The 24798-nt window shown below is 36.5% G+C and overlaps 2 protein-coding genes and 3 non-coding genes across 7 annotated transcripts in view; 4 read left to right on the forward strand and 1 right to left on the reverse strand.

The window, feature by feature from the left end:
• The window catches only part of reps1 (RALBP1 associated Eps domain containing 1), a 29897-nt gene extending 20740 nt beyond the window's left edge, over window positions 1-9157 (reverse strand). For both annotated transcript variants that reach the window (XM_053489026.1, XM_053489025.1), the window contains exons 1-2: window positions 8535-9157; window positions 1954-2077 (exon numbers count right to left, since the gene is read on the reverse strand). In XM_053489026.1, the coding sequence (XP_053345001.1) occupies window positions 1954-2077; window positions 8535-8687 (277 nt within the window). In that variant the 5' untranslated portion in view covers window positions 8688-9157. The remainder of the gene's footprint in view (window positions 1-1953; window positions 2078-8534) is intronic.
• Window positions 9158-13901: 4744 nt separating this feature from the next.
• trnal-cag (transfer RNA leucine (anticodon CAG)) lies at window positions 13902-13984 on the forward strand. Its single transcript has one exon. It is a non-coding gene; the product is annotated as a tRNA-Leu (tRNA).
• Window positions 13985-14425: 441 nt separating this feature from the next.
• Window positions 14426-14508, forward strand: trnal-cag (transfer RNA leucine (anticodon CAG)). Its single transcript has one exon. It is a non-coding gene; the product is annotated as a tRNA-Leu (tRNA).
• An 813-nt stretch (window positions 14509-15321) lies between these two features.
• On the forward strand, window positions 15322-15404 carry trnal-cag (transfer RNA leucine (anticodon CAG)). Its single transcript has one exon. It is a non-coding gene; the product is annotated as a tRNA-Leu (tRNA).
• Window positions 15405-20984: 5580 nt separating this feature from the next.
• Window positions 20985-24798, forward strand: part of bcl11bb (BCL11 transcription factor B b) — a 32413-nt gene continuing 28599 nt past the window's right edge. The window contains exon 1 of one of the 2 annotated variants that reach the window (XM_053489123.1): window positions 20985-21676. In XM_053489123.1, coding sequence (XP_053345098.1) covers window positions 21613-21676 — 64 coding nt within the window. In that variant the 5' untranslated portion in view covers window positions 20985-21612. The remainder of the gene's footprint in view (window positions 21677-24798) is intronic. The other variant, XM_053489122.1, reaches the window with a different exon arrangement.

A 24798-nucleotide genomic window follows, 5' to 3' on the forward strand; every position in this document is an offset into this window, starting at 1 on the left:
TTGACAATATGTTACCCTCTGAGCTAAAGCAGTGGGTGTCAGGTGTGAGCATCTGGTCTGTGAGGGTAAAAGTACAGATCAGTGTGGTGCTTCACAAGTTCAAACCATATAATAAAAAAACTTAAACTAATTCTGTTATTGAACCCTAACCGATTACGCTAAAACAGACAAGCTACCTGAACTATGATTGGTGAGCTAGTAATCCATTTAAATGCATAAATATAAACAAAAATAAATGACCAAGTAAAAAAAAAAAAAAAAAAAAAAAAACACAGACTTTCTGGTCAGAATTTCTGACTTATGACTAGGAAACATCAAATTAATTCATACTTGTAAGCTTGAGACGTTCACTTTAACTCCGATTACATCATGACCAACACTTATGTTAAGTGTACGTTGGTTCCACGTGAGATTTTGAGTTTATTTAAACCAGCTGTGGCTGGATCGTGGTAATACAACATCAAATGATCACAAACGATCTTAAGCAATATCTCACAAGAGGGAGCGCTGTTGTGCTGTATATCTGTACAACGACGATATTTAGCATAACAGCATGATGTGTGATATTGCTTTAATACAACAGTTTCACAAAGACAATTCATCATCAACAGAAAACAAGTCGCGTTAAATAAAAAGCTAGTGAGCTATGTAGGGTGTACAACGACTTGTTCTACACACCCCTGGTGCCCTTGATAAGTGGTTAGAGAGGGATTTGTTATTTAGCCTTGTGTTAGGAGCTAGTTAGCTTTGTTAGCCATGAATAAAAGAACACAGATACTTCAGATATGATTCTAAATGACTTGAAAGAAATTAGCTTCTTTTAATTATGTTAGTGAACCGTTCTAACCGTTATTAGGACACTTGTCATGCATCCCCAGTGCTGTTACACTCTATTACCACCACTGGTGGAATGCTTGTGCAATCCAATTACTCGGATGGAAATAACTGTTGTATAAATTGGTTTAAATTAAATAACAATGACATCAAATTTTAATGAGAAACCAATTACAAAATTTTTACATAAAAAAAACCACTATAATTACACTTTATACGCTATATCTTACATCTGACGGACCGATCGACCTTTATGAACAATAAAAAAAAACTTGCTTCTGTGTATTGCTTTGATTAATAGCATTTCCCTGAAAAATTTATCAAATTTTAATGGATTGTGATGTGGACCGGGTTTGACCAAAAGCACATATTGCCATGGTAACTCAGCAGCACTTATGATTTGCTAACTGAATTTGACATAAAATAGCTTGGCTTGTTGAAATGAGCCTGGTCAACTTGGTGGAATAAATGGACAAATGTCACTGTAACCCTATAAATAAAAATCCTCATTTAGTGCACGGCAAATACTTTTCAATTAGTGAATGTGATATGTAGAATAATTAAAGGTTATTTGTTTATATACAACAAATTATACCTTTTAAAAAAACACCCTATATTACAGTTATAGCAACAACCTTGATGCTGCAGAACAAAGTTTTTTCAAACTGTATCTCTGCTTTATAGTTTCATTTATTGTGATTTCCTGTTGACTCGTTTTCTATTCTCTTACAGTATCTTCTGGCGTACAAGGGATGCCCTTATTTCCTGCTCTAAAAAAAAAAAAAAAAAAAACACCTCTATCCGCTTTTTATTCATTTTTCATCTATGAAACCGGTCATTTCCTGAACTCTAATACAGGAGCTTGAGCTTTCAGGCTTGAAACTGACAACCTGTAGATTTTAGGATTTTGGTAACAGAAAGAGATTGAACACTGTGGTGTAGAGTTTAATCTGTGAAGTGGGATAAAACGTAATAGTAATAAAAAGAAAATGGTCAATTTAAGTGGACTCACATAAGCCTTGTTTATGGAATAAAAACAGTCATCCACAGAAGTCGATGCATTTGTAGGTTTTTTCCCCCCAAATACATGACTATTACTTAAAGTCTACTTCTGCTTACCGGTGTTTAGGCTCTCAACGCGAAGCGGCAGTCCGGACTGAGCTATTGCAATAAGTTTCAAAGCGATGTAAAACTGGCTCCTTCCAAAGTGACCAAGACGAGTCGCACCGCACAGCTCTGTTATCTGAAACAACACAACAAAAACAGAAATTATGCTGCATTACTAAAACCTTTATTAATTAAGTATCCACCATGACTAAGCACTTCTGTAACGTTACAGATTAGGTAATGCATCTTGTCTTCCTTTTTTTCTGCCAGCTTTTTTTTAGTAACAAAGTGGAGTGTAAACAACTCTGGCCATCTCTGATCATCAAGATCAAACACAAAGCCTGGTGAAAAAGTGAAAAGCTCTGCACCACAGATTGACACGCCCCTCCGCATACAGGTTTGTCGCTCGGCACGCTGGATCCTCGGTGCTGAAACGATGAGGGAGCGAAACTCCTCGTCTGATGACTCACCACAAAATGGGGTTTTTGGCTTGAAGTGTTTCACAACTATTCAAGGCAAGCGACAGTGTTCGTGGCCTTGATCTGACTTCTGAGAAATCAAAGGCACAAACACTGTATCAAAAACAAACACGAGTTTTATATGTAAAAGAAATTAACGTGTTTACATTTAGTCTTTCTGAGAAAACGTGTCAAGAGGTCCTTTAAGATCTAAAAGCAAAAACAATACTTTTTATCCAGCCTGTTCGTCCCTAGGGAACAAAGAAACAATTCTGGAGAGAAAGACTGAGTCGTACATATTGCCTGTGTGTTTAGTGAAGACTTCACACCTACGAAGAATAAGTATCTGTGACAAGCAAAAAAGTTTCCATACAGACTTCACTTGTACACACAGTTTATAAAAATATGACAATAGCCTTTTAATATCTATCTATGTAAAATAAATATACAGTGTTCTACATGTTCATGAAAATTAAAAACATCATCATTAGCTTGTGACGATGTGCTATTGATATAAAAATATGTCAAATCATAATTTTATAACTTAGTACTACAAAAAAAAAAAAATCAACAGGGCTTTATAAGCAAATACAGCTAGTCCCCCTCTTACGAACATTTGAGTTCTGAATTTCCGCACATATGAACGGACTGTGGATCATGGAAGTAGCTCATGTGTATTGTACAAAAAACAGACAGATACCAATTATATACAATATTTTCAGTGTGTAAGTGAATGTACAAAATGTCTAAAGTCCAGTAGTGACTAAAGCTGTCCCGATGGTGAATAATCCTAATTTCAGAAAATTATTAACAAAAAAAAAGAAGAAAAAAAAAAAAAAAGTTCAGTCTAATACAGTGGAAAACAGCTCTGAGACAAAATGTCATCCGATGGGATGTGGATTGGTATGCTTTACTTTGTATAATTATGTCAAAGGTGTATAAGACTCACTTTTTCAGACTTAGGAACAAATCCGACTTACAAACGTGCTTCCGGAAGTAAACTCGTTCAGTATCTGTATTTAACTAAAAGATGCATTACTGTCATTCTTTCAGCAAGTCACTGTACAAGCTAACTACTGATAAAATTCTGACATTCTCCTAAAAAATAAAAACCAGTACAGACCTGCTCTAAACCTTAAATTCTGTTTAATAAACTCTCCTCAAATCTTATATATATTTAAATCTTCTAAGCTTGGAAATGTGTTTAATCCAACAACTTATGGACAATTGTAGAAGCTCAGGTTACATTTATTATTATATTTTCCTATTTTCCTCTTGTTCACTCAAGAGCTAAATAAGAAGAATATCGGTTTCCTCGGTTTTAAAAAAGGCAGTTAATGAGTTGACTATTCATGTCAAGAAAATTGACCAAGACAACAGAAAGATTCCCTCAGGTCCTGGAGTGATCTAGTCAATGGATCGCACTGGCAAAAAAAAAAAAAAAGAAAGAAAAGGAAACGTGCCCGGTCCGATACAGCATCTATCTATCTAACCATCAAGCGAAAAAAAAAAAAGTACAGCTGTAATTACTCAAGCAATTTGTTTACAATGGCTGGTTCACACAGATTAGTTAATCTTGTCTAAACATTTAATCTGGTTTTCTGTGCAGGAGAGATAAAGTCAGTTCAACACAATACAAGGAGACAGCTGCAAACATTTTATTAAAAACGAACTACAAGATTGTGAGATTACACAATATAAATCTTGCTCATTATTTTATATACACTGCCTGGTCAAATTATTGGCCTGCATCAATCAAATGATGGAAATGAGAAGATTTTAAATGACTGGTATTGGGTTCAGAATTCTTAAACGCATTATCAAAACTGTGACGAATAGGTCCTGGGAAAAACAGGGATAAATTTATAAAATGTCTCACAAGAGGGTAAAACGTCTGGTGTGATTGTATAGTAAAAAAATATAAAAAATAAAATTATATATATGAGAAATCAGCATTTCGATACACACACAATGTGACAAGAACTCACAGGATTGGGACTAAACAGGTGTGTGACCATAAGAAAACTCATCTGGAAATAAAAATTATTTTAGAAAGCATAAAGATTGGACTTTGAAGCGATGGAAAAAGGTCATGTGATCTGATTTAGGGAAGTGATGCACCCATCATGCATTGTGTCCACTGTACAAGCCTCTGGAGGAATTTTTATTATTTGGGGATGCTTCAGTAACTTGGGTCTAGGCTCAGCAATATTACATGGCAATAAAATACAGTCAGCTGTCAACCTGAACGTACTGAATGACCAGGTTTTTACATCTACAGAGTTTTTTTTCCCTTCCCCTGATAGCACAACCATATTCCAGGACTCAAATCATTAAATACTAGTTCCTCAATTTTTACATAGAAATTGGCCGCCACATTATGCTCTGTAATCAAAGTTAAAATGTCAGTACAAATTTTAGCATGTGTTAGCAAAGTATAATAGAGGACATATGACAAATACCCAACTGATAGTAGACACCTAATTATCACATCCATCTGTGGGCTGTCCCCAAAACTGTTGCACACAAAGTCCTGTGTGTGCTGTAGCATGCAATTTTCCCGCACTAGAACTAAGAGGCCCAAATGTGATCAAGCATGACAATGCACTTGTGCACAAACCGAGCATCATGAAGAAATAGTTTGCACAGAGTCATGACCTCAAGCCCACTAAACAATTTTGAGCTAAACTAAATTCCAGGATGATTTTACTAATGCTCTCGCGGCTGAATGAACACCAATCAACACGTCTAAGATCATAAATCTAGGAGAAAAACATCCCAGAAAAGCAGGAACTAAACCTTGGATGAGTGTCAGGTTTAATATAAAGCCATATTAAGTTCAGAAAGTCAGGAACCAACACGAGTTAAACTTTACAGACATAAGTGTGCTCTTATTATTTATTGACACTTTGGCACCCCGGCTTCACTGAATGGCGGACTGTGGTCTGGACCCTGATGCTTTTCTGATAAATGAGAAATAAATATACCATTAATCTAGTGCTTCTCCCTCAAGGTGGGCGTGGCTATACGAGTCACTGAACAGAGCCAATCAACAGAGCCAATCAACGCAATAGTTTACAGTGAATAGACAGTTAAAACCAGTTTGTCTCGTATGTTGTAAAATCCATGGCGATGATAAAAAGCAGTACTGTAATGTTATAAGACAAAACACGGGCCGTTTGAGCAAACGTATTCCGAGTCCAGCCACGTGCAAATGTAGATTGACTAAAGAATAATTAAAGATCATGCTGTTTGTATTCCATACAAGTACAAGAAAATATACAAGGCCATCCAAGTTCAAACTGTCCACGTTAATATTGTTAAAATGCTATGAAATTTTTTTTATTGCTTTTTTTTTTTTTTTTAGACTTAGTGACTGCATATATAAGGACCTGAATTCTAACACAAACATAAAATCAGACCTCAGCTTGAAGAAAATTTTATTGACCAGCCCTCATAAAATTTTAATTCAGTACCCCTTCGATAAGAGTAAAAAGCAACATGGTGCAAGTAGCAACAAAATAAATAGTTCCATCACAGTATATAATACAGGATAATATACTTAGGGTGGCTGGAAACATGGACGGTCTCATATCAAACAATGTCTTGTATGCATCTACATCCTTCTTTCACAATTCAGCATTACTTTATCTGTATATACTCCATATCTGGTGCTTTAAAATTATGCACACTGTCACAAAAAAGCCTAACAGAAATAATATTAATTTATACATTTATGGCTGTCATATCGATTTATTGCTAACAAGCTCGACAAAGTCAAGGAAAAACTGCCTAACATGGCACAAGTAAGAAACTTTGGAACAAATCACATGATGATAATGAATGGATTGTGTTTCACTACTCATAAGCAGGGTGTCTCATAAGTCCCCATATAAAAAAAACGATAATACTTATAACACATTATTCATGTGATTTCTTAAAAAAAAAAAAAAAACACTCACAATTGTCTCTCCCATTCTCAATGAACTTGTCCTAACACATCTGTTATGTCCAAGTAATTGCTTAAAGATGGTAATTTTTCTTGTGCATTAAGAGTTTCAGGACCTGCTGAATTACAACCTTGTCAGTTTCAGTAACGTTAAAAAACTCAATATTAGAGATATTAGAAAATGTTTCAGGTATGAAATTCTTGTGTGGAGATTCACGTATCACCAGATTGACTCCAAAATCAATAATTAAAAAATAATAAACTTTTTACATTTATAATAAAGATGACCCAGTTGATCGGCAAGTGACCAGAATTGGCTGGTTTTCAGTTTGACTCGCAGTGACCGATAATCGGCCATTGAGCCTCAAATATAAACACGTTTGTACAGGGTCACATTATCAAAAATCTCGCACATTAAAATCCACTGATCTGACTTTTCCTTTAAACGCTGTGAGCAAATTAGTCTCAGACATGGTAAAAACACCACAAGCACTAATTAGTCCAAAACCATGTGCATTGGAAGCCCAGCGTGCCCATGTTAAAAGCTGCACAGCCCTTCTAGCCGCGAAATCCCTGTCACGTTGAGTTTTAAGACTTTGGCGGTGTTTGAGGAGGTAAAATATCGCCGTTTCTTTATAATCCCACAGTTAGTACACTTTCTACCATTTGCACATTTTCATCCCGTGTGGTAGGAGCGAATTATTTGCCAATTTTGCTACAAAAGTTATAATATTGGCAAAGGATAAGTTAAATATCCTTCTGACACTTAAATATCACTCTGACACTTTAAGACATTTCAATGCCACTTTAAAACACTTGTTTTTTAAAAATGTGTATATATATATATATATATATATATATATATATATATATATATATATATATTTCCCCCCATATTCATATATTCTATTATTTTTACATGCCCTTATTTGTACAGTTGTTAATTTTACTAGTTACATTTATTTTCCTTTGTATTTTATGTTATTTATTTTATTAATATTTATTCCTTATATATAGTTTTTTTTATTTTCTTTCTAAGGTCACCGGCGGTCGTATAAGCATTTCACTGCATATCGTACTGTGTATGTATCCAAGTGAGAAAATACAATGTTATGAGGAACAGGCTACAATTAATCAGTCATAATCAGGCTTAAACTTGTAAGAAAATCAGGGGGGAAACTAAATATCGGATTGGGATATTTATAAAAGACTGTGATATCAGTTATATATAATCGTAATATTAATTGAATCAGCACCGGGGTATTATGATATCATATTATTAGGTGACTGGCGATTCCCATCCCTGTCAAATACGGCCATGAATATGTGATGTGCATTGTTGAAGTATCACTATATGACATTGTTGGAATATCCTACATCTTATTAACAGGTCGTGTTCAAAAGTAATGGCACACACGTACTGTACATACATAACAGCAAGCTAGCTAGGAGTACTAGTGATGGGAAGCTTGAATCATTTTAGTGACTCCGTTCTTTGAATCTCGTTCATCAAAATGAACGAATTTTTTTGTTTATTTGATCAGAAATAAAATAAAATGTTGCATATTCAATTAAAAAAAGACTCCCAATACATCTACATACACACATTTTTGGCTATGGCTGCAGTAATGAAAATATTACAATGCAGCTAAGGACATATTATAATAAACAGAATGAGCAGCTCACCTCTCATATCTTCTCGTCCGAGTCATTCATTCTTTTAAATCTATTGCACTGCGCAGCGTCTATGGGAGTCACGTGACAAAGAAACGAACGACTCAGAGTAGAAGAGTCATTGCGAAAGAATCGCTCAATTCTGTTTCCTGTACATAACCTACGGGGGTTTTGCGATGATTTGCGCATGCGCGCCCAGTAGCAAATCAACGAATCACTATCCGAGACAACTCGTTCATTTGAGTCACGTTGAAGACTCGTTCAAAAAGAACGAATCGTTCACGAACGACCCATCACTAATGGGTACTAACTTGACGAGGGAACACACCCTCTTCCATTAATGCACCCCAATGTGTTATTGTTCTTGTTAGTTCCTTTTACCTAATCACTAGGTGTAGAGAGAGTATGCTGACATGCACATGTACACACACACACAAAGCTGAAAATACATTTCTTTGGAGAGTAATAGCAGACTTTATTGCTCTGTAGCTGCTCGACTCGAGCTGGGTTACCTGCAGCACCACGTCGTTGGAAAGCTGGGCCGCCCGGAACAGCTCCAGCACCTTGCCGTTGGAGGCGACTTTTTTCGTGTTGTCCACGTCGCAGTACACAAACAAATCCGAGTAGTATTTCTGCTCGACGTCGCTCAGGGTTAAACTCTCCATTGTGGCATATAGGCTAAGTTATTAGCGGCGATGCTAACGCTTAGCTGGCTAAACACCAATATCTATCTATCTGTATGAATAAAACCCAGACTGCGAGTGTCAACCAGGCAGAATAAACCGGTTAACCAGGCCTCGAGTGCTATCCCTGTCCCCCTTTCAGTGTGATAAGCTCAAGCGGTTGACTAGTGCAGCGACCGCTCTAACGTTAGCTTCCGTGCTAACGCAGGTAAAGTTACAAGTAATAAGTTAGCTTGCTAGCTTTAGCGAGCTTCAACCCGCAGCCGGACTTCACGCTCAGCCTCGCCAGAGCTCTGCGTGAGGTTTAACTCTGTCCTCGGCGGCTGAAACGGTGCGGTGTGTGCCCTCCTCGACCCGCAGAGCGTGAGTGTGTGCTGTGGAGTAAAGTTTTCTGGCTCTTCAGGCTCCCTCCCTCACACAGACAGACGGCGCCGCCATTCCTGCACTCGTGACGTCATCGTCCAGTCTCTAGCGCGTGGCTGTGCGAAAGCAGAAAGACCCGGATGTTCAATTCAATTAGAATTTAACCAAATCCCATTGAGCACTTAACACTGAACTCGTGCTAAAAAAAAAACGTTTTGTGCAAAAATAAGAGAATACACACACACTATATTGACAAACGTATCCGCTCGCCTCCCTTCACATAAACCATCCAATTCTTAATTTATAGGGGTTTAATATGATGTTGGCCCACCCTGTGCTGCTATAACATCATCAACTTTTCTGTGAAGGCTTTCCACAAGATTTAGGAGAGTGTTAATGGGAATTTTTAACTATTCTTCTAGAAGCGCATTTGTAAGCTCAGACACAAAGTTCTTAGTGTGGAAGAACTTGACCGCCCTTGCACAAAGCCCTGACCTCAACCCGACAGAACACCTTAGGGATGAATTAGAGCGGGAACTGTTAGCCAGGTCTTCTCATCCCAGATCAGTGTCTGACCACACAACTTTCTGGAAGAATGGTTAAAAATTCCCATAAACACACTCCCAAATTTGTGGGAAGCCTTCCCAGATGAGTTGAAGCTGTTATATCATATGGCCTATTAAACCCTATGGAGAGTGAATACTTTTGGCAATATAGTGTATATTCTCATATATACAGTATATATAACCATCTGCCTAATATTAATTAGCTTCCCCCTTTTGCCACTATTACAGTGATGCACTGTGTGCTCTGACACTATCACAACCAGCATTAACCTTTTCATCAATTTGATCTACACTAGCACTTCTCTTGGATTGGACTACACGGGCCAGACTTCACTCCCCATGTGCATCAGCGAGCCTCGGCCACGCATGACCATGTCGCCAGGTTACCAATTTACCTTTCTTGGATCAGTTTTGGTATGTCCTGACCTGCAGCCTGGGAATGTCCCACAAGAACAAGAACAGTTTTGGAGTTGCTCTGACCCAGTTGTCCAGCTATTACAATTTGGCCCATCTCACAGTAGCTACATCGTCAATATCTCATTACAATGGCGGCTTGAAGTGGGTGGGATATATTAGGCAGCAAGTGAACCTTTTTTCCTGAAATAGATGTAGGAAGCAGGAAGCAGAAACAATGGGCAAGTATAAAGATTTGAGTGACTTTGACAAGGGAGGGGGAGGTGCATCAGTAAACTGATCCAATATAAGAGCTAGTGCAGATCAAACTGATGAAAAGGTTAATGTTGGTTGTGATAAAAAGCTGTCAGAACATAGGGAGGACTAAACATGACATAATTATATAACGTGTGCTAACGGTCTCTTGTTGGCAGCTATTTGCATAGTAAGTTTCAGATAACTAAAAAGCTCCTCTGAGGTGCCCTGCGGCCCAATCCCGGTTTTGACTAAGACTGGGACCACCTACCTAATCAGCATACAGCGACAAAGAAATGTAGAAATGTAAAAATGCAGAAATAAAGAAATGTGGAAATGCAGAAATAAATAAATGTAGAAATGTGGAAATTTAGAAATAAATAAATGTGGAAATGCAGAAATAAATAAATGAAGAAATGTGAAAATTCAGAAATAAATAATTCTTGAAATATGTTAATAAACAAAAGTAGGAATATATTTAGAAATTTTCATTGTATTTATGCATTTATTCATTTTTATATTTACTTATTTATTCACACATTTATTTATTTATAATTATGTCATGTTTAGTTCTCCATAAGAACACACAGTGCATCACTGTAGCAAAAGGGGAGACCTACTCAATATTAAGCAGGTGGTCACAATATTATGGCTGATAGGTATATATACCTATATGTCAAAATTAGCATGTTAACGCATGCGATTAATTTGAAATATTTAACGCATTAAAAAAATTTAACGCAATTAACACGGTTGCAGTTTTTTTTATTTCCTGTTGTGGCCGACATGTGTTCAACGTGCAAAGAAGTATGGATAAGACCAAGGAAGGACTTTTAGACTAAAAGTTTCAGTATAAAACTCTGCCGGATGGTTCTGTGGATAAAACAAAAGTAATCTGTACATTTTGCAAAGTCAAATTTAAATACCACAGAGGTAATTCGTCTTTGACATATCACTTAAAAGCAAAACACCCCACTGAAACAATCTCTACAGGGCCTCGCCAATGTAAATTGCATTGATTGTTTTGAAATTCAAATGACACAAATGGCACATACCTGTGTTTTTATTTCTGTAATAAATATGGCTTTCAAGCCAACAGTTAATTTGGAGGATATGAATGGTAAATAGTTTCATTGTCTTGAGTTTACATTAATTATTTACATTCACATATCCAAAAAGTTTCAGTCTTTTAATTGTGATTAATCGCGATTAATTGCAAAAAAAAGTGCGATTAATTAGTTAATTTTTTTTAATCGATTGACAGCACTAATATATATATATATATATATATATATATATATATATATATATATATATATATATATAAAACACATTATACATATGTTTTAGATACCGTTCTTTGGCATATTAAGAAGATCCTCACAAAGGTTAAAGGACATTATTAAGTTGCAGCGCTTTTATCAGTCATCCCATAATTAAGCAATATCACAGTGCTGTACTGCTGAATAAAGCATAGGCATGAGTGTGCAGCCTGTCCAGCCATATATCCAGGAATAAGGCATGACCTTGAGTGTTATAGTTCTTCTACACAACAGTTCCATTTATTAACACAATTTATTATCATTATAACAAATTATGATCTATTATTATGATATTATCTTAATATTTTAATATCCTAAACCCCAACAATAAACTTCACAGCTCCACCACCACCCCCATGAATCAAATCCACCTTGTCCAGCAACAACAGTGTGTCCTCTACTCCCCACACCCCTCTCTGTTTTAAAAAGTCAGGGGATGAGGCAGCTGGAGAGACTGAATCAAAACAAGGCTGCAGGTCCTGATGATATCAGCAGCAGAGCACCTGTTTAACATCAGCATGACTCAGGAGAAGGTTCCCACACTGTGGAAAACATCCTGCCTTTTAGTCACAAAGAAGTCACCTCTATCCACCCTGACCATCCAGACTAGTTGCCCTTACGTCCCATGTAATAAAGGTTTTGGAGAGGATGGTCCTGGTTCATACTGTATAAGACCTCAGGTTATCACCTTCCAAGACTCACTGCAGTTTGCCTACTGTCCTCAGGTTGGTGTGGACGATGTTGTCATTTATCTTTTTCAGCTAACTCTTTCTCTCCTGAGTAAAGCAGGCACCTCTGTCGTACTGTAAGTAGTGTAGTAAGAAAAGCAGGCAGCAGGCATACTGTATAAGCCTATTTATTGTAAATAAAAGTAGCTTTAAATTCTTGTCAGTGCTATGTAACCAAAAAGTGAGGAAAATAAACCATGAAGATGGTGAACAGTCCTGTAAATCTCATAAGTTTATTTTTGAATTTTCACTTATTCTTCTTCCGAATATCAGTTATATAAACTTCTCGGGTCCGAGGTTAAATCCCAAATAGCGTAAATGACAACCTAGGTCACAACGTTGTACAACCACTTGGCACACACAACAAATAAGGCCCTTTATTAGAGGTTGGAGAGCTATTTTAGAATTCAGCCTTGTCTCAAGACCTAGTTAGCTGTGTTGCCGTAAATAAAAGAACACTGGCCGAACGACTTAGAATCAACTACTAAGGACGAAGCATTTAGGATGACATAACCTTATCAGATGTGTTTTCTTGCTGAAGGTGTTTTTACTGCTCTCTCCACAGTACTAAGGACCATACAGACCTACTTTCACCAATTAATAGTTAGTGTAATTAATGACTGTAGAACACATTGGATGTGGAGTGGTTAAATATATAAAGGCTTGAGTTTGTTAGGGGAGTTTGGAGCAATGAAAAAAGGTATAGTCTCATATGGTCTGATGAGTCCAGACTGACCCTATTCCAGAGCGATAGGGTTCAGGTCTCGAGACAAACTTGGCCACTGACAAACACATGAATTGAGTTATTTTTAGAGGACAGTAAATCTATACTGTGTATACAAGACATAGACTACTCTAAAATATATCCAAGTTTAATTTCTATACTATTGTCCTTTGAAAAGATATACTAAAATGCTTGCTGTTATTAGAGGGGTGTACTCACTTTTGTGTACCTACGCTTGCAGTCTTTCCACTTGCACGTTTTGTGAACAAAAAGCAACTATGTTGTATTCTGATCAATCACTTAATAGTCGACCATGTGTTTATTGTGCGATTTATTGTACATCTCCCTTGTTTTTAAAAATCGGCACCGATACACTTCTCCTCTATTCCTCTGGAATCCTCTCACTCTCCAAGATCTTGTTAAACAAACTAGTCAGAAACTCTGCTGCCACCTCTCCTAAGCACTTTTATACCTCCACAGGTATGTCATCAGGACCAACAGCCTTTCCACTCTTCATCCTCTTCAACGCCCTTCTCACCTCACTTTACTAATATTTGCTACTTCCTGTTCTACAATAGTCACCTCTTCTACTCTTCGTTCTCTTTCGTCTTCCTCATTCATCAACTCTTTAAAGTACCCCTTCCACTAAATTATTATTATTATTATTATTATTATTATTTTTACATTTTCATGTTTGTGCTTTAGTACTTTTAGTACGTACACTTGTACACTTTTAGCTTTTTGGTACACTTGGTATAAGCTTTACTATCTTCCACTCTAAAAGAGCATCAGGTGTTTGTGGTTTATCACTGCAGGGTTCTCAAACCCCTGGTGGTGGTGTAGCAGTCAGGATGGCCGAGCGGTCTAAGGCGCTGCGTTCAGGTCGCAGTCTCCCCTGGAGGCGTGGGTTCGAATCCCACTTCTGACAAAGCTAAACTATTTTGCAAAAATTCTTTCGTTGTACTCCAATCAGTCACGGATGGATTGTCGACAATGTGTTTACTGTGCAGTCCTTAGTACTGATGTAAACGCACTGCTAATCCTGTCCATTCTTGTCACTCCCTATACCTATCTGTCACATATCACTCCTGCTACTCTTCTCCAGACATTCCACCCTAATTGCACTCTCTTCTTCACTTCTATACAGTATTACATACTGCTGATTTTATAATAAAGCAACAATACATTACTAGTATATACCTAGTTTTATATAATAGAAACAACGACGAAAACACCTCAGAAGGAATACAACTACTGTACTTGCAGTATAAAAACGAGTGTATGGAGTCTATGGGGAATGTGCGCCCTCTGTTTGTGATACTTGGGATCTTCGACATAGAAAACGTGTATTATGGGCGAGTGATCAGCAGTCAGGATGGCCGAGCGGTCTAAGGCGCTGCGTTCAGGTCGCAGTCTCCCCTGGAGGCGTGGGTTCGAATCCCACTTCTGACAAAGCTGTAATTATTGTTTCTTTCTTTCGTTGTACTCCGGTTAATCACTAGACAGTGGACCATGTGTTTACATACTCTGAAGGAGACTCAGAATGTCAGAATCTGTGGAAATCAACATCATAAACAAACTTTAGAATATATGTCATCAGGTGTTCAATGTAAAGAATAAAAACACACCTATGTTGGGAAAAGAAATTACATCTTAAAAAGTATTCAAAAACTTTTTTCTTTTGAGTTTTATCTTATTTCGCTTAATAAAATTGTGTATACGTGATAAAATAAAAACTTTAATGCTTTTGGGACTGTGAAGGTGAGAAATTAAAGAAGCGATTAAAAAGACATATTTTTAAGCATTTATTGTTAGAGAATTTGACATGTACAAATAATATACAATAAATATTTTAATAATCAAACATTTAGCAATTAAATAATTTTATATTCTCTGATCTAAAAAAGACAAATATGTGTTGTGACCCTGAACACTTATATATAAATATCTAAATATATATATATATATATATATATATATATATATATATATATTTTTTTTTTTAGAAAATTAAATTTTCAAATGTAAGAAATAAATTATACATTAAAAATACTTACATTTTTTAAAGCATTAATTTTAGGAGGATTTGTTATGCTTTACAAACGATGGAAACGAAATATTTAATAAATGATTATACGATTTTTTTTTTGTACACCAGTGGTTCAGTACTTTTTGTAAACTTACACAACTTTTAACAATGCTTCAATATTGCATCAAATGTTTGTTTGAAAAGTGCGCCCTCTCACACGGTTACAGAAACATGCAGTCAGGATGGCCGAGCGGTCTAAGGCGCTGCGTTCAGGTCGCAGTCTCCCCTGGAGGCGTGGGTTCGAATCCCACTTCTGACATGTGCTTCTTTTTGTGACCAAGAGATTCGGAATTTGGAGTTAAGGAAAAGGTAGACCATTAGTGCTCAGCTACTGAGATAATTACTAGCATTTATTTTCATCCACTGAGATTATGCATAATCCAATTAATCAAGAAAAAATGAGTGCACTGACATTATTGCTTTTACAATCTTTTATCTTGTAGAATCCTTTGCCTGTATAATATCTTCTGCTGTCTGTAAAATAACACAATGTTTTGGCTCTTTAGCCAAAAAGGCAGGAACATTAAGCAGATCGGTAAAATATCTTTACGTAAACTGACATCCTGTTATTTAATGGTTGTGAAAATTGCCACCTTGAAAAAAATAATTACTCCAATGACTAACAATACTGTCATAAAAATTATTATGTGCCAGAACAAAATGCAATCACACCAGTGAAAAAAATAATAAAGAACTACAACACTGCTTCTCTTAACAAAATACTAAAACACACTACTCTTAAAAAGCAAATGCTTCACTACATTAACCTCTCCATCTCTTTAATGAAAACTCGAAAGATGGGGTTTACATGCCAGGAATCATATGCTGAACTTGTGTCAGAAGTATGCTGCTTTTTAAACAGATTTAAAAGTCTTCAAGATCTTCAGAATATCTGATAAATTTCTTTTAGCTCTAAATGAACCAACCAATTTATTGTGTATATTTAAGAGTTTTTGGTTATGATGATGTGACTAAAACACAACTTAGAGCTGAGGAAGGGTTGGCAAGTCATTAATAGTTACCCACAAACCTACCCAGCATTTTTATGGAAAAAAAAACCCAAACAGACAGAAGATGTAGCTCCTCTTTAAAATTTTATCCCAAATACAAACTATTGTTAACAAAATTAGCCCCATGTTATCTCTATATTCAATGAAGAGCTTAACAAAAATAATAACTGTAATGTAGCAACACAATAGTTGAGTCACAGACAATCAGAGTAGATTCTCACTTGGGCTTTAATGTTTTTCCAAAACCAGCTTGGAATTATCTCTCATTGAGAAGGCAGTCAGATGTGAAATGTTTAACATTCACACATGCAGCTTTGTGAATAGCTATCAGAGCATTTCCACTGCAACAAACCACAGACACTACTACTTCACTCGGAAATGAATACGGTGGTGATTTCTGGACATTAATTTTAAAGAAAAGATATGCACATTTGATATAACAAAATGGGGAGATATTTGTTTGTTTTTTTGTTTGCTTGCATGCACACATGACTTAAAGGCCTGTCCATAAATGAAAACTTTTAAATGTATTTTTTTTTAGATTTTGTTCATCCCATTTTTTTTATTTTATAATTGTAATTTTTTTTTTCTTTGTCCAATTTTTTTTCTATTGCAGTAAAATCTTTCTATTCTATCCTGTCTTTCTCTATATAGGTCACAAACAGTCATATAAACAGTCATTTCACTGCATAATATATCGTGCATGGTTGTGTCTGTTTTTTTTTATAGAATTGTACAGTAAACTGTAGAATTGCTTTGGTCATTGCTGAAGCTGACTGATTTTCCCAATTATTACTAAAACATGATAAAGGTGATCTTATAACAAATCTTCTCACAACTTAAAGTAGATGTTACAATACTTCAGCAGTTTGGTTTGCTAACAGTGATGAAAATGATTTGAAGATTTATTAGTGACATTCTTGCTTGTTCTGTAGCCATGTTTTTCAATTCACCTGTGTAATATGAATTTTGTTCTCTCATGAACTCCTCTACATATACCACATGACTCAAAACTTAAAAAATAAACTAATTCTCTAAATTATTTGCTAATAAAAAAGAAAAGAAAAAAGAAAAACTGGCAACTTATTAAAAGTCAGACTTAGTCAAATGTAGTCTATTTTCATGGGTTCGAATCCCACTTCCGACAAGGTTAATATTTTTTTTTAATCTGGCTTTCCAAGTCCGTGAACCATGTGGAGAAACTATGAGTGAAAAAAATAAATATTTATCATAATACTAAGCGTAAAAAAAGATCATTTTGATTTGTACATATTTTCTCATACATCTCTCTAGTTCTCTTGACAATGACCATTGTTATAAGCAGTATAAAAATAAAATTGAATTAAATTGGATTTAATGTACAATCGTGACACAACTTATCTCATGGCTTTAGTAAACATTTTTAAAAATGGGTTCAATATTAATCTAAATAGGTCTAAATATGCAGGAAGGATAGTGAAAAAATATTTAGTATTTAAAATGCTATAATTTTATATACTAATATACACCAAATCTAATGAGACGCATAAAATAATTAAAAAAAAAATTCTGACTTTTTGGTCGAAAATAAAATAAAATTAATGTTGAAAATTTTTTAATTATTACTATTATTATTATCTGTTTTCCCAATATTTTTCTATGAAATGAAAATGTCTGTCTTTGTTTTGAAGTCAGTATGTATACCTGTTTTAACACGCTATGACTTTAAATATCCACAAGAGGGAGCTGCTGTCCATAAATGCCCACAAGTTCCACACGTTCAGTAAACTGGTATCAATGGCATGACAATGAAATACAATACTTAGGAGAAAAACTAAGTATATGGTTTTGTCGTGTTTACCCTTCTCTGTATACACTTACAATTTTCATTAATGTGCAGAAATGATCATTTATTCATTTATTCCCTCTTCAGTGGGAGTAAACACTTGATCCTGGAATTGGAGTCTACTTAAGGAACACTAAGTGCAGGTTAGGAGGGACATTAGTCTGTTACAGAGCACACACTTATTCACACACAAGACGACTTTGATTATCCGGACCACCTGTGTGTGTGTGTGTGTGTGTGTGTGTGTGTGTGTATCTCTAAGAGGTGAGAGGAAACTGGAGAACCTGGAAGAACTCTGCTTAAACATGGGGAAAAGATGTGACACTCCATACAAACAGCAAGAACAGAAGTAGGCTTTAACTATAAAAATTTAAATATAAAGAGGTAAATATTACATAATGAAATATTTCCATATGATAAAGCTTTTTGATGGGAAATGTCACCGACGATATTCGGGAAATGTGACTATATAGACATTTGCTTATCAAACCAGAATCGATGATCACATACTAATCTCCAGATTTTCTGAGTGAAGGCTTGATTCAGGTATGACCGTACATCAGGTAACAGGAAATGTCAACGGATAATGACTCACAGACTGCTTTTAGTCACAAGTAAAATAAAAGACCACCTCTTATATAGCCATTGGAGATAATAGCATTAATAAGACGACAGATTTGAATATGGACAGGCTAAACAGTAGTGTTTGTTAAAGTGTTCATAATGTTAACTCATAGGATGTGAATAAAATGTTTATTTAAGTATTCATTGTTAATAAAGACCATTCGTGGAATATAGTATTCATTAAAGTGTTAGGAGTGAGTACAGAAACATGAAGAGGGTAAAGTGTTTGTTAAGGTGTTAACAGTACATAAAGAAATACAGAAAGATAATAGGTTTATTTAAACACCTTGATAAGAGTATATATAAAGATATAAAGACCAAGATAACATGTTTATTAAACTTTTAAAAGTTTAAATAAAGACATGCAGAGATAAAGTTCTATGTGTTTAAGTGTTTTATAAAAGCTAAAGAGTGTATAAAAGGAGATGAACAGAGATCTGGTAATATGATTAATAAGGTATTTATTGTGTACAAGTGTTGAGTGTATACAAAAATAAACATTGACAATAACATTACGATAACCGACAAGAAAACTGTACACCATGTACAACAACTGTACAAGTTAACTGGTAACAGGATTATGGGCACCCGAGGCTCATTTATTCTTGCGGGGAGCAAACGCCAGCCCATCCAGTCCGATCCCACAGAAATCAGGCAAAAAAGATGAAGCTGTTCGGACAGAAAGGCACCAGAACACCCAGTACACCACAGCCTGGTGTGCATGACGACCATCAGGAAAAAATGGCCAAGACTGCTGGCTTCACTAGATCCGAATCTGATCCAGTACAGGACAAATAATTCGGATTCACAGAGGCCCGACATGACAACCTACAGCATTTAAAGGTGATGTCGCTAACATCCCAGTGCCAGATACCAGGCATGTGATGTATTACAATGTCTTACAAGCAGGGTTTTAAAAAGTGGTATTTTTTTCCAACTATTTCTGATCAATGCATTCTTATTGGCTAGGAAAATGCACTTCAACAAAATGGCTTTTTAGGAGCAGTTAATTTAAAGCTTTAAAGCATGTGGAAAAATGAGTGAAAGGGAGGAACATTCATGCCGTGACACCTGTGGCACAAGTGGAATCCAAAACCTAGGTGATTTTAATGTTAATGTTTTTAATGTTATGGCTGATCAGTGTGTAAAGCCACACAGAGAGACATTGTGTGTTTATTAAAGTGTTGGGAAAGAGATAAGGTGTTTATATTCACAAGTGTTTATAAAAAGAGACAGAACAGTTTAGTGTTAATTAAAAATGGATACATGAATAAAAAATGTATGTGGTGTTAGCAAATTAGTCTAGAGTTCATTGAAGCAAAGAAGTTAGTCTTAATCTTAGTCAGTGCTGGCTACACAGCGTGACGATTAAAAAATATACATGTGCTTTTATAGAAGCCTTTCTGGTGTGTGATAACGGGGAGGCTTCAGATTTCAGACTAACTGTTTATTTGGGTTTTCGGATATGTCAGGTAGAACGAAAAAATTATCATTTCTTTTTTTTTTTATAAAGGATAAAATTTACCACTACTACCAGAATATATCACAAAAATAAAAAATAACTCTCAAAATGAGCATATTATTATTATTATTATTAGTAGTAGTAGTAGTAGTAGTAGTAATAGTATGGTCATAGAAACAACCAAAAACAGCAATAAAAACACATGATAATTTTTATCTGTGCTATATATATATTTTTTGCCTATGTGACCCTTTTATTTATTTATTATTTATTATTTATATATTTATGCTTTTGCTCAGTTATGTTTATTATGTTGGTTAAAAAATGAAATAAAATTCAGTTCATCATATTGCCTATTTTGGATGACATTTTTTACTGGACAATCCCGAACTCTATATACATGTTTATTAAAAAAGCAAGCAAGCAAACAAACAAACAAACAAAAAAACAGCAAAACAAATAATGTGTAAAATGCTGTGGGGATTTAAGAGCTGCATCAGCTTGACCTGAACCCCGACCTGTGTGCATGACTTTTGCTGAACACTTCTATCAAATCGACATCGATGTAGCAGAAAGACTTCCGGTGTTCGGACACTTTTATGCATTTGTGTGTTGATCGATCTGAGGAGTTTCACGCGACGCTACATTGTAACACAGCGCTGTGAGTCGACACTAAGAGCCGCCCTCCTGCGCTCGCGCTCCGCCGCTCCGACATCGCCAAGCCGCTCGCGCGCGCTGTTCTGCCTCAGGCTCTCCGCGCGCACCCCGACGTCACGTCCGTACTTGAACTTGAATTCCAGTCTTTATTCTTTTGAGTCTGAGGCAACCCCCCTGACCACACACACACACACACACACACATATGCACATGCACACACACACACACACACACGCATGCACAAGTACAGGCGCGCACAGGGTGGGTCCTGTCCTCCCTCCCTCTCTCCGTCCCTCCCTCCCTCCTTGGTGAAGAGCCCCGACGTAAAACGCGAGACGTAATTAATGACTCGGCCTGTGGGTCGCTTTTTGAGAGGCGGCTCAGTCTCGTGCGCCGTGAGTTGCCGTTGCCGCGCGTGTACGCCGGGCAGGATGGAGCGCGAGCTTTCCGTCACCTGTCAGAACCACTTCGGAAGGAATTGGGATTTGCGCGTTTTTTGACACGAGCGTGCAACTAATAATACTCACAACAACAGAAGAGAAAAGAAGAGGGAGCCAATATTTACAGGCAACTTTTAGGTTGGAGAGGTAGCCCAGGTGCACACTGTATGCACAGGAGCTATTCGGCATTAGAGCAGAAATCAGGTGAATAGTTTGAGCACAGAAAAATCTCTTTCTCTATATATATATATATTTTCTTTTTCTCCACTGCTCTTCTGATTATTTGAACCGTGCACACCGGAGACTTCACCCGTCCGCCCTGGGCACCGGGGACTGAAGAGACGAACAGAAAGTTTGCACAGAGAAAGAGGAAGAGGAAGAAGAGGACCGCGCGTGCCTCACGGACTGCTTTAATTCCTCTGCGCTGAGTGTGTGTGAGATGCCGGGCGATGTCCCGCCGCAAGCAGGGCAACCCGCAGCACCTGTCCGTGAGCCAGAGGGAGAGCGTGCAGCGTGAGTACTCCCACACACACACACACACGCACACACGTGCATGTACGATCTTAATCAATAGGCCTAATCATTTCACATCGCATTGTCAATAGCAATCTTACACACACTCTCACTAACTCTGGAGCACCATTCTTCATGCAATTCAGTGCTAAATATTTTATAACTCAAGTTTTATAACTAGAGATTTTTTTTTTTTTTTTTTTTTTTTAAATCTGACCCTTTAAAGAGCTTCTCATTACTCCTGGTTATAAGTACACACCTCGATCTGGTCTCTGGAATAGATCATTTTTTGATCCATATTTTTGGACGCAATAAAAGGACCCTCAGTCTGGCTAAACTCCAGACTTCCCATTAAAGTCTTCAATAATAAGTTTCATGTCCTTTAACACTTTTTTTTCCTGGCTAATAAATATTCCTAGAAGTTTTTTTTATTTTATTTTATTTTATTTCCAGATTGCTTCACCTTTGAAAGTGTAACCTTGTTTTAAACATTCTGTAAACTCACAGTAAGCATGTCCTTAGTCGCAAAACTATCAAACCTCGATTTTAGTTTTTTTTTCAATCCTAATTTCTATTATTTAATTTTTCGTTTTTTGTAGAGCATGTGAGACGATTTTTATCAAAAGGCTACATTGAGTGTTCGCCCGAGTGTGTAGCTTACACTTGAATTTTTCGAGCTGCTTCATGTTCCACGGGAAATATAATCTTAATTTGGGTGATTTATTTCTATACATAATTTTTCGGAAACTTTGAATCACATTGTTCTTTCTTTTGCTGTAACAAATCACTGAAACAAAACAATACTAATTAAAAAACGAGAGCGAGGGAGCGAGAGCGTGAGATAAGCATCTAGATAAACATGGGTTCTGAAATAAACTGATGCGTTAGCCTTTAGAACAATTTTGAGTGGAAAGCAGGAGAGGAAAGCACAATCATACGGAACTGTTGTGTTTACGTTATTTTTTTTTTCTTTCCACAAAGTAGCTTTGTATAAACACTTTTTACTACTGAATTGAGGATGTCTTTCTCAAACAAGTACACACACACACACACACACATGCACATCAAAAGAATCTTTATACATATATACACATCATAAAAAAAATCACTAATCAAATTTGTGGAACGGTAATACGTGATGTAATTCACACATTCCTTAACATCTTTAATAATATGTCTTATATTTACCTTAACTCGCAAATCAACACATAGCTATAAGTGAAACCGTGCCTCTCTTATTTTACAGCTCAATCATCATCGTCATCGTCATCATCATCACTTCACAATAATCCGACATTACCTCAATTACAGCTTAAAAAGACTTCACATGCGCATGGACTCAAAATCATATTCGATTCATGTCGTTTCGCCCTCTTTTTTATCAGATGTGAAAAGAGATAAACAAGTAACACCCTGAGTTCCTGTCTACAGTTCAACAGCAGCTTAATCAGCGTAATTCATTCAGCCTGTTTCCTCTCCCCGAGCTAAAAGTACTCGTTTATAGCCACCTACGGATGAAGCTAGATTTCCGTGTGTGTTGAAAAGAATCCGCGTGTCATACTGGGATTCTTGAGATGATGTGCTGGAGGACGTGAGTGTGCTGGTAGCGTCAGCATCTTGGTCAGGCCTGTGAAAATCCTTCCTGACCTTTAACCTGTATATCTGTCTGAATGCTCCGGTTTTAAAAACGAGGAAAGTTTGACTCCTGGATGACGAACTCTGTGCTGTGTACGGTTCGGATTGTAGAGTAAACGTAATCTCCTGTTTGTAGGACATGTTGTTACAGCACGTGCACGTTTATGAGACCGTTCCTTAATTCCTATTCAAGATGAGAGGATTTATTTACGCGCGATACACGTTAAGAGCTCTGAGCAGTGAGTGTAATATTAAATCAATCTACATACAAATACGTACTCAAATAAATCATACTCAAGACTACTACATATGTGTTAGTGAGTGTGAGTTCGAGTGTGCGAGAGGAAGCACCGGATGACCTTTGAGCCGACTGGTGTCTTTCAAAAACTCGAAACTTTCAGCTGCTCCAGGGCTTCTTCTCCTTTAGCACGCCGTACATCCATGAAGCTGATGCACACACAGTGTAGAGTGAGTTTATGATAGACTTACTGAAAGCATGCCAATAACTTGTTGCACATGTGTGTATGTGTGTGGTTGTGTGCAAGCGCGCGTGCAAACGCGTTGACGTCTTAGTGGATATGTTTGAAGTGAATAATGAGATTATGACTCATATAAAATGGTTTGTTTGTGCACGATGCATGTCCAAGAAAAAGTGTGCACGTTGTGTGTGTGTGTGTGTGTGCATGTGCGTGTGTTTGTATGTCTTGAAAAATTCATGCCAGAGGTATTAATCTTTACCAAAGGTCAAACGCAAGGGAGGGGAAAAAAAAAAAAAAACCCAGGACGGCCTCATTTGGATAAGCTAACTCTCTTGGAGCAGGACGTGTCGGTTGAGACGGTTGATCAGTGCAGGTAGAGGGAACCTAAGGTGGTGAGAGCTATAGGTAAAAAAAAAAACAAAAAAAACAAAAAAGGGTGTGCAAACAGGAGAATCCACATATTTCACGGTGTAAAATAAATGCAGGCGTGAGCTGCTATATGCAGGATATATGAGCCGGATGGTTGAAGAGAAAGGATGCAGCTTTAATGTTTACGACGACTCAAATCGACTGTGTGTAGCTGACAGATAAAATCAGCACAATATTACAATACATATATATTTATACACATGTAGTAATGAGATGTCATTAACTTTAATTTGTTTGTGTGTGTGTAAAAATGTTAGCGGCGCATTATTTAAAGTACGGAATGATTAATGAATGTTTATATTATGAAGTTAAATATAGTTTACCGCAAGTGTGTATATATATATATATATATATATATATATATATATATATATATATATATATATGTGTGTGTGTGTGTGTGTGTGCGTGCATATTTTATTATTTTGCTGTGAAGCAAATGCCGCCACAATTTTAGGAATATTACTGTTGGGACATTTTTATAATTAAATTTTTTTCCCCCATGAAATTGCATATTTTATTACAAATTTATTTATTTATTTTTTTAATTCTGAAGTTGTCTTTTTCGTTTGGACAGGT

Source organism: Clarias gariepinus, chromosome 27 (assembly GCF_024256425.1).
Source record: "Clarias gariepinus isolate MV-2021 ecotype Netherlands chromosome 27, CGAR_prim_01v2, whole genome shotgun sequence".
In the NCBI taxonomy this organism is placed as follows: domain Eukaryota; kingdom Metazoa; phylum Chordata; class Actinopteri; order Siluriformes; family Clariidae; genus Clarias; species Clarias gariepinus.